We start from the raw sequence: 13,689 nt of genomic DNA, 5'->3' as shown, positions 1-13,689 counted from the left end.
AGAAATGCAAAATAATGCCAGTAAATACATTTTGTATATCAGAAAATAAGTTTAGGAATCTCAAAGTGCTTGGGAAGTGTTAGCAAGACTTTTTTTTTTTTTGGTGGCTATAGCGATCTGTTCTCTCTGCATAAACCTGTGTAACTCACAACTACAAATACCACTGATTGTTTTTTAAAGAATCAAACACAGGAAAACCACATATTCCCTCCTTTTTGTACTTGAGCATTTAATGCAAAATAAATTCTCATTAGCACTTCATTTTTATGACTGAATAATATTCTATAATGTGAGTACACCGCATTTTATCAATTCATCAGCTAATGGACATTTGAGTGTTTGCAGTTCTTGATTATTCTGAGTAATGCTGCTATGAACATCTGGGTGCAGATTTTTGTGTGAACATACTACCTTTACTTTGACCTTCATTTATTCCCCAAATATCTATTTGTTTCTTTTTGGTCGTGCTGTGTCTTTGTTGCTGTACACAGGCTTTCTCTAGTTGTGGAGAGTCGGGGCTGTTCTCTAGTTGCCCTGTGTGGGCTTCTCATTGTGGCGGCTTCTCTTGTTGCAGAGCACAGGGTGTAGGCGTGCAGGCTTCAGTAATTGCAGCTCCCCAGCTCTAGAGCACAGGTTCAGTAGTTGTGGCACACAGGCTTAGTTGCCCTGCGGCATGTGAAGTCTTCCCAGGCCAGGGATTGAACTCATATCCCCTGCGTTGCAAGGCAGATTCTTAACCACTGGCCTCCCAGGGAAACCCAACCCTCTCATTTTTAAAACATATCAGTTGACACACAGCTATATCAAATCCTTCAGGGAACATGGCAGAGTATAAAGATAAGAGGGAACTGGGCCTCTAGAGGGATTAAATGACTTGCCAAGAGTGAAAGATTCAAAGCTAAGACCCAAGTTTTATCCAGCCCATAGCTTTCACTCTTTGAGGTCCCTAGGACTGAAGGTGGTAGGTGCTATTCTTGGTCTGATGTATCACAGCAATATTTCCATACACGAGTGAGTATCCCAACCTTGGGCCTCACCTTTGCTTTTGGACTGGGAAAAGATTTCCAATTAGTCGAGTCTCCAGAGCTGTGCTGGTATGTGTGACTGTGTCTGTCAATCTGCTTTGTTAAGAGTAATTATTAGCAGTGTTCATCTGTGAGAGGGTTAATTAAAACAGGAGCATTTTGGTGTCTGTTCTGAGTGATTTATCTTTGGTAAGTCAAATGTTTTTATGCCTTAAGTTGGGAAGATCTACTTTTTTTTTTTTAATAGCACGCATCAGTTCAGTTCAGTTCAGTTCAGTCACTCAGTCTTGTCCAACTCTTTGCGACCCCATGAATCGCAGCACGCCAGGCCTCCCTGTCCATCACCAACTCCCGGAGTTCACTCAGACTCACATCCATAGAGTCAGTGATGCCATCCAACCATCTCATCCTCTGTCGTCCCCTTCTCCTCCTGCCCCCAATCCCTCCCAGCATCAGACTCTTTTCCAATGAGTCAGCTCTTCGCATGAGGTGGCCAAAGTACTGGAGTTTCAGCCCCAGCATCATTCCTTCCAAAGAAATCCCAGGGCCAATCTCCTTCAGAATGGACTGGTTGGATCTTCTTGCAGTCCAAGGGACTCCCAAGAGTCTTCTCCAACACCACAGTTCAAAAGCATCAATTCTTTGGTGCTCAGCCTTCTTCACAGTCCAGCTCTCACATCCATATATGACCACAGGAAAAACCATAGCCTTGACTAGACGAACCTTTGTTGGCAAAGTAATGTCTCTGCTTTTGAATATGCTATCTAGGTTGGTCATAACTTTCCTTCCAAGGAGTAAGCGTCTTTTAATTTCATGGCTGCAGTCACCATCTGCAGTGATTTTGGAGCCCCCCAAAATAAAGTCTGACACTGTTTCCACTGTTTCCCCATCTATTTCCCATGAGGTGGTGGGACCAGATGCCATGATCTTTGTTTTCTGAATGTTGAGCTTTAAGCCAACTTTTTTACTTTCCACTTTCACTTTCATCAAGAGGTTTTTAGTTCCTCTTCACTTTCATATTCTCAAATGGAAATGTTTCTTATTCATCTGTGTAATTCATTAAGCTCCTCTGACAAATCTATGTGTGTTTCAGCAGGTAGATAATTTAAAAATTTTTGATTCCCAATCTTATTTAGAATATCAAAGTGAAGGATCATCACTTTTGAGTTTAATACTGAATGTTTTCACTAAATCTGCCAGTTAGAAATTTCTAAATGTATAAAATCATACTCACCTATAAAGATTCAAGTGTTAATTGAATCAGTACAATGAATGCAAGATATTTGTTGAATTGTACTTATATTAAAGGTAAACTAAATCTTAGTAAAGTTTATTTTATTTTAGTATTATTTTGTATTATTGTAACTTTTTATAGTATATAATGAAATAATCTTCTGGCATCTAATAATCTTTTTTGTTTTTTTTAATTTTTTAATTGGAGGATAATTGCTTTACAGTGTTGTGTTGGCTTCTGTTCTGGCATCTAATAATCTCTCAACCTTTAGATTAATAAAGAGTGAATATTGATTTTAAACCCTCGGAATTAGAAAGAACAGAGAAAATACAAGTGTTTCTTATTTATTTTCTAATAATAGCTTTATTGAAATAAGGTTAATATACCATAAAATTCACACATTCAAAATATCAATTCAGTGGTTTTTAGTATATTCACAGATATATATTGTACAACCATTGCTAGTATCTAATTCTAGAACTTTTTAATCATTCCAAAAAAGCACCCTCTGTACCTGTTAATAATCACTCCTAACTCTACCCCTAGCCTCTGGCAACCACTATTCTACTTTCTATCTCTATAGATTTGCCTTTTTAAACATTTCATATGACTTGAAACGTATATGTGGGCTTTTGTATTGTCTTCTTCTCCTGTAGCATTGTTTTCAGAGTCTATCATATTATATCATGTATCAATAACTCATTCCTTTTTGTCACTGAATAATATTCCAGTGTGAGAATATACCACATTTTGTTTAGCTGTTCATCAGTTGATGGACCTTTAGATTGTTTCCATCTTTTGGCCATTATAATAATAATATGCTGAATAAACGTTAGTGTACAAGTTTTTATGTAGACATTAAGTTTTCATTTATCACCTAGGAGTGATGCTGGGTCATAAGATAACTCTTTGATTCTTTGAGGAATTGCCAAATATTTTTCCAAAGCAGCTGCACCATTTTGCATTCCCACCAGCAATGTGTAAGGGTTCCAATTTGTCCTTATTCTCACTGGTTAGTTATTGTTATTCTCCATCTTTTTTTTTTTTATTATTATAGCCAACCTAGTATACATGAGGGCCTCCCTCGTGGCTCAGTGGTAAAGAACCTGCCTGCCAGTGCAGGAGACATAAGAGATGAGGGTTGGATCCCTGGATCGGGGAAGATCCCCCGGAGAAGAAATGGCAACCCGCTCCGGGATACTTGCCTAGGATATCGCATGGACAGAGGTCCGTGGCAGGCTACAGTCCATGGGGTCATAAAAAGAGTCAGACACGACTTAGTGACCAAAGAGCAACAACGAGTGTATATGAAATAGTATTTCATTGTGGTTTTAATTTGCATTTCCTTAATGACTGTTGATATTGAGCATCTTTTCACATATTCATAGTTATTGGTCATATGTGTATCTTCTCTGGAGGGATGTCTATTCATACCATTTACCCTTTTTTCATTGACTTTTTTTTTTATTGTTGGCTAGTGGAGCTTTTCATAGTTTGAATACAAAAGTCCTTTAGCAAAATATGTGATTTGAAAATATCTATTCTGTATGTAGTCTTTTCACTTTCTTAATTGTGTCCTTTGAAGCACCCAAGTTTTTAATTTTGATGAAGTCCAATTTATCTATAGTTTATTTTTGTTGCTTGTGGGTTTGGTGTCATATCTAAGAAACCATTGCCTAATCCATGGCTGTGAGGATTTACACCTATGGTTTCCTCTAAGAGTTTTACGGTTTTAGCTCAAACATTCAGGGCTGTGGTCCATTTTGAGTTAATTTTTGTCTGTGGTATGAAGTTGGGACTCAGCTTTATTCTTTTGTATGTGAATACTTAGTTGTCCTGGCACCATTTGTTGAAAAGTCTATATTCTTTCCCCCATTGACTTTGGTACACTTGTCAAAAATAATTTAACCATAAATAAAAGGATTTATTTCTGAACTTTCAGTTCTATTCTGTTGATCCTTGTATCTTTTCCTATACCAGAATCCCATTGTTTCATTACTATAGCTTTCTAGTAAGTTTTGAAATAAGTGTCACTCTTCTCTGACTTTGTTGTTTTTCAAAACTGTTTTGGCTTTATGGGCCGCTTGAATTTCCAAATGAATTTTAGGATCAGCTCATTAATAGCTGCATTTTGAAGATAACTGGGACTTTGATAGGGATTGTGCCAAATTTGTAAATCAGTTTGGAGAGTATTACCATTTAACAATATAGTTTTCTAATCCATAAACATGAGATGTCTATCCATTTATTCGGGTCTTTTAAAAATTTTCAATGGTGTTTGTAGTTTCCAGCATACAAATGTTGAACTTCTTTCATTAAATTTGTCCTAGGTATTTTATTGTTGATACAACTGAAAATTAATTGCTTTCCTAATTTCCTTTTCAGGTTATTTATTGTGAGTGTATAGAAACTGAACTGACTTTTATAAATTGGTCTTATATCCTGCAGCCTTGCTGAAATTGTTTATTAGTCCTAATAGTTTTTTGTTGTTGTTTTTGTTGGTGGCTTAGGCTTTTTAAATATAGGACCATATCATCCGCAAATAGAGGTAGTTTTACTTCTTATATTCAGTTTTCCTTAATGCCTTCTAATTACTTTTCTTGCTTAATTGTCCTGGCTAGAATCTCTAGTACAGTGTTGAACAGTAGTGGAACAAGTAGACATCCTTGTCTATTTCCTGATCTTGAGGGAATTTTTCCTGTTAAGTATCTTTTACCCTTAAGTATCTTGCTAGCTATGGGTATTTCATAGACAGCAAATATTGAGTTGAGGAAGTTTTCTTTCATCCCTAATCTGTTGAATGTTTTATTACGAATTAGTGTTGGGTGTTATCAAATGCTTTCTCTCTGACTATTGAGATTCAGATGAATATGTGGGTTTTGTTCTTTGTGTTATCTGTTTTTATTGTCTACCGGATTTTATTCCATTTTGTTTTGCATTTGTTATTTGTTGTTTCTTTAAAACTATTATGAGAAAGAAGGGAGACATAAAATCTTTTATATGTATTTCTAGGTGAGGAATGGGTATTGAATCTATTACTCAGTTCTTTAAATCTCATCATAACAGATAAAATCACTGTAGCTTACAGGTTGAATAGACTGCTTAAGGTTTTTGCTTTATTGAATCCAGGGAGCTGTCATGGGCTCACAGTTTAATTAAGAGGAGCTGCATCAAATCTAACACCCAGCACATTACAGTAGCCCTGCATAGCTCCATGAGAATATTGACTTGATGCTGAAGAGCTTTCACTTCCTAAAAATCATCAGCACACAGTAAAATACATGTAACAGAGAGGTCTTTCCTGGTGCCCACCTTTTTGTCCTCTATTTTCAGCACACTTACCTCTTGGTATAAGGACCATGTTCCCCAAGGGGCCTTACTGAGTTGTGACATCTTCTGACTCAAAGTATCAGGGGTTTAAATGTGGTTATATGGTTTAAATGTGATGATGTTAAATATTTAATATTTGATGTTAAAAGAATAATAATAACATTTTTCTTTTTAATGGAGAAGTTTGAAAATATAATAAAATACAAGGAAGAATCATGCAATCACCCTTCATTTTACCAGAGACTGTTAATTAGTGGTATTTGTTATCTTAGAATTTTTCCCTTACATGTTTTCTTCGTGACTTTGAAATCAGGCTGTATATGCAATTTTATGACCTGCTTTCCCCCACTTTAACATTATAAGATAAGCATTTTCCATGTTATAAAAAAATTATAGGTAAATACCAACTTTAATGACTACACCTGCTAGAATTCGGCTAACCACTTCCCTGATGGCTAACCACCCACTGATGACATGCAGATGGTCTGCAGTTTTGGCTTTCACAGAAATACTGTCCTTTATAGCCTTTTCTTAGGGGCTAGAGTTGGAGCATGGTTTGTGTCAATGTTTGTGTTTAAAAGTGAAGTGGTCCGTGTACTCTACAGATAGGAACCTGGGGACTTGTAGTGGCCCTAGTAGTTCACTTAGATTATCTGTGCCATAATCTGTCATCTGTGAAGTTAACCAGACACATTCCCTCACAAAAGCAGCATTACCCAGAAATTGACCACAATAAAAATATTTCTAAGCCTGGGATAATGACCCGTATTAACAGTGAGTTGTTGATTTCGTCTGAAGGAAATCCACTGCTGTGACCAGTTCACAATGCAGGCCTTTTCCTTGGTCCTCATCTGTGTGGTGAGAACGGCACAGATCCTCTGTTGTTCCCACGGCCACGAGGAGAGACGAGAACTGTAACGTGTGATCCAGAAGGCATGTTGGGTTTCTTTGGAAATGTAAAGGAAAGAAAGTGAAATTTGTCCAAATTAGGTAGGGAAATGTGTCCAAATAAGGTAAAGAAAATATGTCCAAATTTCTTTGCTGTTTCTAATTAAGTAAAGAGGAACCGGAATCCACTCTGAGGCTCTCCTTGTGTTTTATCATCTTGTGTTCTCTGAGAAGGCGCCTGGAACACTTTAAGAAAGCCCCATAGTATAGTTCTATTTTTAACCATGAAATTTCGAGTCAGAGAAAAAAAACGTAGTCCCCGTTGCTCACCATGGTTGCTACTAACCTGTCCTCACAGATGACCATAAATGGCATGAAGTCCCCTGAGTCATCACCACTGAGCCAACTCAGAGCAACGGGCTTGATCCTTTCCCACCTCACTGCTATAAACAGAGCAGATCCAGGGTGGTAAGGACCTGAGCAAACCGTGGCCAAGAGCCCAGTTACTTGAGGGACATGATGCCCAGAAGTGGGTAAAGTTTCCTTGTCCTTTGCGCTTTCATCCCATTCCCTGGGTCCTGGAACTGCCATTCTGTTGTGTTCTCCATCCCCTAGGCCCGATCTGAGTGCTAGCAGAACCACCCAGAGCTGTCTGATGCCTCAAGGTTTCCATGTTCTACAACCATCCTTCACCTTTCTCCCAGCAAACACAGATTACTCATGAACTCCGTGTTAGAAAAGCCCTCTGTTGAATTCATCTTACTACTCATGTGGAAATAAAAGTATAGGCTTTTCAGTTCTTTGCCTCATTGGTTCACATGACCTTTTACTCTCTTTCTCACAGTCATTTCTTTTGGATGTTAAAAAGTACCTTTTCCTTCCTGATAATCTGATTTTAAAGGTAGCTACATCTGTATTCTTAGCTTCGAATGAGTTTCAGAATCAGTGTCCAGGGCCATCTATCTTTGCTTTCAAGAAAACGCAAGGGAAATCCCATAGCATTGGTATTCTGGAATCATCTTCGGGCTTGCCTATTCCTAGATGTTAGAATTGGGATATGGTAACTATTAAGCTCTTAGGATCAGATTAGCTTAAAGCTGCTTAATAATCTCACCTAAAAAGTAAGCTATCAAAGGGTTAAAACCAAAGAATGCAGTACTTAGCCCCTCTCTCTGCCTCAGGAGGGGTTGGAGCCACAGATTTCTTCCATACAAGGCTTACCTTTTTTTAATATAATAAGTCATTTATTTGTGCCTAATAATGAAACAGCACAGTGATAATTATCCCTATAGCCAAATGCATCCAACTGACTATATGGTAAATATTACTAATGTCTAGCCCTAAATTATTTTTACTTTACCCTTCATATTTTCTTGCCTATACGTATGCTCATTACCTTACAACTTACAAACTTGAAACAGCCCTGCCTTGCAGTGAATCAGTGATACTGTGAGGAGTCAGCATGGTTTGTGTAGAACCATCTTCTGGCCTTTGGGAGAAGTAAAGGGGTCATTTATAAAAGTAAACTGGGTACTGAGGGAGAGTTCCAGTGAAGCAGGCAGGACAGGTCCTGTCTGGGTGGTATTTAAAAGTAATTTCCAAGCTGCCTCCATTTCCCCCAGCAGAGTGGAATCGCCTTCAGCCAAACCTTGTAGCAACATCATCATTGTTGGCTTGCCCATCTCCCTACTGGATGTCAGCCTCGTAACAGCAGGGCCCGTTGCCAGCACCCAGCACAATGAAGCTACTCAGTCTGTTGGGACCAAAAGCGTCCCTGACTTAGTCCCAAGCACTCTGATCTCTGAGCCACTCTGGCCTGGAAGTGAACTGTGTGGAGTCAGAAACATCTCCGACTGTACCAGGATGGGAGGTGGGGTGGTCTCGAAATGAGACTGTGTTGGAATCTTAAGGTGAAGCTCAGCTGGAAGTAGCTTAATTCATGTCTCTCTGAAGAGAAGAAAAACATCCTTAAAAACCTATTTTGTGGACTTAAAAACCTGTTTGGTGGATTTCTAGCCCAGTTCCAAGGAAAGGGAGCCCACATTTAGATGTACATTTGTGCACCAAGAATGAGATTTAAATAAAAGTGTGAAAGAGGAAAATGAAGTGATGTTACTTTCTTCCAGGTCCTATATTCAATGCCTCTGTGCATTCGGACACGCCGTCGGTCATCCGGGGAGATCTCATTAAATTGTTTTGCATCATCACTGTCGAAGGAGCAGCCTTGGATCCAGGTACCTCTCTCCATCCTTTCCCCTTCCTCATACTGCTTTTTTAAGTGTTTCTCATATCATCCCCACTGTGTTACAAATGTGAAGGTCAGGGATTGAATTGGCTATTTATTCCCAAAGTGCCTAGCTCAGTTCTTTGTATTCAGGAGATATTTACTGAGGACTTGTTAAAGTGGATGCCGCTATCTGTTAGATGGTTTGAAAACACAGCTAGACATTTGAATGTAAGTTCTCATGGTGATCCAGTGGCCACTTCAGGGGCTAATTCAAGCTGGTTTGCAACCCACTGGAAGAGTCCAGCTCCCTTCCATTTTGTCTTTCATTTATTCCTTCAAATAGTTATTGAACTCCTATAAACAGATGCTGTTCTAGATACTGGGAATAGAGAGGCATGATCAAAATATTCTACGTCTGCTTTCATGGAGCTTGCAGCCTAGTTTATTAAACAGACAAGAAAGAAATCACCATATATGTAGTATCAGATAGTGATTAATACTTGAGAAATACAAAGCAGAGTAAATGAGTGGCAAGCAACCAGGGTATGCTATTGCAGTTTAAACTTTTAGGAAATCTTTGTAAATCTTTTCTTTGCCGAAAATATTAGCAGGGCCAACAGGATGCCCAAGAGTTGTGGGCCAGCAGCCTTACACCTTTTCTGCTTGGCCCCCTTAGTATGAGGTGCTGTGCTTCTCACTTAGATCCTCGGGGTCTGAAAGAATATTAAATGTATGCAGGTGTGTCTCTGCCTCCTACAGAGCCTGTGGAGACCCTGACTCCCTGCCTAGGGGCTGCCCGTGCTCTGACCTCTGGTGTCTTGTGCTGCCTTCTCCATCATAGGCAGAGCCATGCCTCACACAGATTTGCACCTTGAAAAGGCCAAATTGTGCAGAGCTCACTGAGTTCTTTGTGGAGACCACTGGACATGTGGCCCTGGGGTGGAAATGAAGCAGGTCTTCATTTTATGTTAAGGGCAAGCTGTCCGTAAACTGAGGGTGGGCTGTAGTTGATCTTCTATGACCAACAGGAGCAGAGGCCCAGGCCTCCACCCACTGAGGTCTGACTCCCGCATGGCCCCCGGCTGAAGGTTCAGGTGTGTCTAGCTCAGGGTCAGCAAATCTCTCTGTAAGGGACCCAGGTAGGGAGTATTTTCAGTTTTTTTTGACTCTGTGGGTCAGATGATCTCTGAGGCAGTTACTCTACTCTGCTGTTGTAAAGGGAAAGCAGCCAAAGAGAATAAACAAATGGGCCTGGCTGTGTTCCAGTGAAACTTTATTTACAAAAACAGGTGGTGGGCTGGCTTGACCTGCAGGCTACAGTTTACTGAACCCTGCCCGAGTTGATTGATACCAAAATTGACTCTTGTCAGGAACCTAAATATGATTGAGCTTTAGAGATAAAAAAAAAAAAAAAAAAAAAAAAGAAGGGTTTATGGAAAACATAAGAAAAGGAAAAGGGAAAAAAAAAAACCATCCCAAACAAAGATCCGTCAGCTCTGTCCTCTGTGGTCAGGAAGGAGCCACCACTCCTGTGGAGGCTGCCAGGAAAGGGAGAGCAGGGAGGTACTTTGCAAAAGTTGAAATGATTTAATACTATTTTTGCCTCTAAAGTTTATTTATAAAAAAATGTTTTTTAAACTTTTTATTTTGTTTTGGTGTATAACCAATTAACAAGCAATGTTGTGATAGTGTCAGGTGAGCAGTGAAGGGACTCAGCCAAAGGTATACATGTATCCATTCTCTCCCAAACTCCTCTTCTCTCCAGGTTGCCACATAACACTGAACAGTGTTGCCTATACTATATAGTAGGTCCACTGCAATATTCTTGCCTAGACAATCCCATATACAAAGGAGGCTAGTGGGCTACAGTCTTTGGGGTTGCAAAGAGTTGGACATGATTGAGCATGAGCCACCTAGGTTCTTGTTGGTTATCCATTTAAAATATAACAGTGTGTATATATATCCTCCCTAACTGTCCCACCCCCACAATCCTTCTGTTTATAAAAAATTAAAAAAAAAATTTTAAGCTCATTTATACATATACAAAAATGTAACATTTCAATGTCTTTCTCATAAATTAATGGGTCACCAATTGTGCCCTTAACATAAGTCTTTCTCTCCAATGTAATTGCAAAAGCTATAGGTAATTGCAATGTAATTGCAAAAGCTATAGGTAGCTGTTATCTTACACATCACAATTTTCCAGAACTTTGCACTCTTGGACTACATGGGTAGAAGATTCTGAATAATTAAACACAAGTTGTGGTTTCGTTTTTCCTCATGTTTCCTATGGGCTGTGAAGGAATTCTCTTCTGGAAAGGACATGTGGCCCAAGTGGGCCGAGTGCCACCGCAGCGGGAGGGGTGGAGAGGATCACAGCTCTTTAGAGGCGGGGTCTTAAGTCAGATTCCCTAGAAGCAAAGCCTGAGACAAGCGAGCGGGTGATTAATCGAAGATGTGCCCTCAGGAGGAAACTACGAGGGACTGAGGGAATCAAGGTAGAACTAGGAAAGAAGCCAGGCAAAGATTTGAATTCAGAACAAGTGTAACTCCCTATGGGTCGCTGCAGAGCATGGATTATACCATAGAGTGTGAGTGACCTTGTTGAGCTAAGGCTTTTATACCTACCCTCCCCAGTCGTTGGTCATGGTCCACAGTGAATGGCTGGGGAGGGGTAGCGTTTCTTCACCTCCAGGGGTGGCTCTCCTGGAGGTGGCTTCTGTCAGCTAAGGACAGTCCTCTGGAGAAGGCTCAGGTGTGAGAGCTTAGCAGCCGACCCCTGGAGCAGTTGGGGGCCCAGCGCTCCAGCTGGTCAGGGCAGAGCGCCAGGAGCATCTGCTGCAGGGGGCAGGGCCCTTCCGGTCAGAGCATCTCCTAGTACAGAGTGTGTATGTTGAACTGTGGAGATAAGGATGTTCATGGCGGTCACCTTTTACTGTGCACTTACTACATTCCGGGTGCTATTTTAAGCATTTTATACAGCTGACTAACCATGGGTGCTATTGTAATTTCCTTTTAGAGAGAAGGAAACTGAGTCACTGTGAACTTAAGTGACTCACCCAGGTCACACAGCTGATGAGAGCTAGGATTCTAGCCCGAGTAGAGAGCTGACATCACAGGTAGAGTTGAGATTTGCCTGTGGCCATTAACAGTATTCTTGCCTGGAGAATCCCATGGACAGAGGAGCCTGGCAGGCTACAATCCACGGGATCGCTGAGTCGGACATGACTAAAGCAACTGGGCACTTAACATTTTTATTGTGAGTTGAAAAGGAATTATCATTTGAACAAGTTTGTAGAAATTCTCACTTTGGGGGAATTCCTTGGTGGTCCAGTGGTGAGGACTCCGTGCTTAACCACGGCAGGGTTCTATCCCTGGTTAGGGAACTAATATCCCACAAGCTGAGAGACGTGGCCTCCCACAAAAAAGAAAAAAATTCTTGCTTTTAATTTTGCTTACATTCTTTTTCTCTGTGTAAGCATCTGAATATGATTTATTTGCCTTATAATGTGCTTTTTGAGGTTATTAGTGTATTTTTACCAAATGGATGTTAACTTTTTGTTTAATAAAAATTGTGTCATTTAACATTTGTATAGAAAGTCTTGTCAAGTGAATTGAAGATAAAGCAGTGTTTGTGGCCCGCTTTCTTGCCTGCTGGGTGACTCTCGGACCTGACGCAGCTGGTGTCACTTGGTAACTGTCAGAAGAAGAGGTCAGAGGCTTAGGATGTGCAGTCTTATTTCCACGTTCAATGAGAATTACCACTTGTGCCAAAGTCATCTTACTCTTGTGCCCACATTAATTTATTTGAGGCTGTTGGAACCTTAATTTTGCAGAGTACTTTACGATTCCACAGCATTACTCACTGGGACTGTTAAACCGTGTTCAATTTTCTCAGCTTGACATTTTTTTCCTCTTGTTTTGAACTTAAGCACTTCAGGGGGGAAAAAAAAATCACAGTCAACGATAAAATCTAAACTGTTTACAACTCTCCATTTTGTACGATTCATTTTATTATTTTTTTTCCGTTTTTCCCTCCAGTTTTATTAAGATAAAATTGACATACATCCCTGTACAGGTTTAAGGTACACAGCATAATGATTTCACTTATATACATCATGAAATGATTATCACAATAAGTTTAGTGGACATCCATCATCTCACATAGATACAAAAAAGTGTTTTTTTTTCCCCTGTAATGAAAACTCTTAGAATTTATTCTCTTAGTGTTCCTATACATCACGGAGCAGTGTTAGCTATCGTCATTGTGTGTATACTACATCACTAGTATTTATTTTCTTGTAACTGAAAGCTTGTATCTTTTTTTTTTGAGCCAATTCAACATAAATAAGATTTATACAATTTTCACACAACACTAGAATACAAATTCTACTCAAGTTCCCATAGACTATAAACTAGGAGATACTGGAACATATCCAGGGACATAAAACAAGGTGCAAAAATTTCATGATCTAAAGATATTGAAATCATACAGAGTCTTTGAACAATTCACTTTATGTCCGTATTGTCGCTTACGACTAGTGACCTTCCAGTCTTGGGTTCTTCTGCCTAAAATGCTGAAGGGCCCTGCTTTCTTTGGGGGAGAGAGCATTCTATGTCACCACACACCAGCTTTCCATCCCGAGTTCTGTAGAGGAGACATTTTGGGGCTGTGCTCCTTCAGCTGGGTCGTGGCAGTGGCCTGGTTAAAAGGGTGGATTCTGCAGTTGAACTCCTGGGTTAAGCCACATGCTCTGCAACCTCCCAGCTGTGTGATCTCAAACAAGGTTAATGGGTCCCTCCAGAGATTAGAAAATGTGACCGCACCTTCACGTATGGTTGTTGAGAGGATTCGGGGACACCTAAGGTCCCCAGAGCCGTGCTGGCCCCCAGTCAGGCTGCACGTGTGCTAAGTCACTTCAGTTGTGTCCGACTCTTTGCAACACTGTGGAGCGTAGCCTGCCAGGCTCTTCTGTCCATGGGAT

The 13,689-nt window shown here is 40.1% G+C and overlaps 1 protein-coding gene across 1 annotated transcript in view; it reads left to right on the top strand.

Moving 5' to 3' along the window:
• PTGFRN (prostaglandin F2 receptor inhibitor) overlaps positions 1 to 13,689 on the top strand; it is an 80,513-nt gene that overhangs the window by 61,074 nt on the left and 5,750 nt on the right. Inside the window, exon 7 of the mRNA XM_006054090.4 lies at positions 8,604 to 8,711. Within this exon, the coding sequence (XP_006054152.3) occupies positions 8,604 to 8,711 (108 nt within the window). The remainder of the gene's footprint in view (positions 1 to 8,603; positions 8,712 to 13,689) is intronic.

The sequence above is a fragment of the Bubalus bubalis genome, chromosome 6 (genome assembly GCF_019923935.1).
Source record: "Bubalus bubalis isolate 160015118507 breed Murrah chromosome 6, NDDB_SH_1, whole genome shotgun sequence".
Taxonomy (NCBI): domain Eukaryota; kingdom Metazoa; phylum Chordata; class Mammalia; order Artiodactyla; family Bovidae; genus Bubalus; species Bubalus bubalis.
Note: the sequence above shows the minus strand (reverse complement) of the source record. Positions and strands in the feature narration are given on the sequence as shown.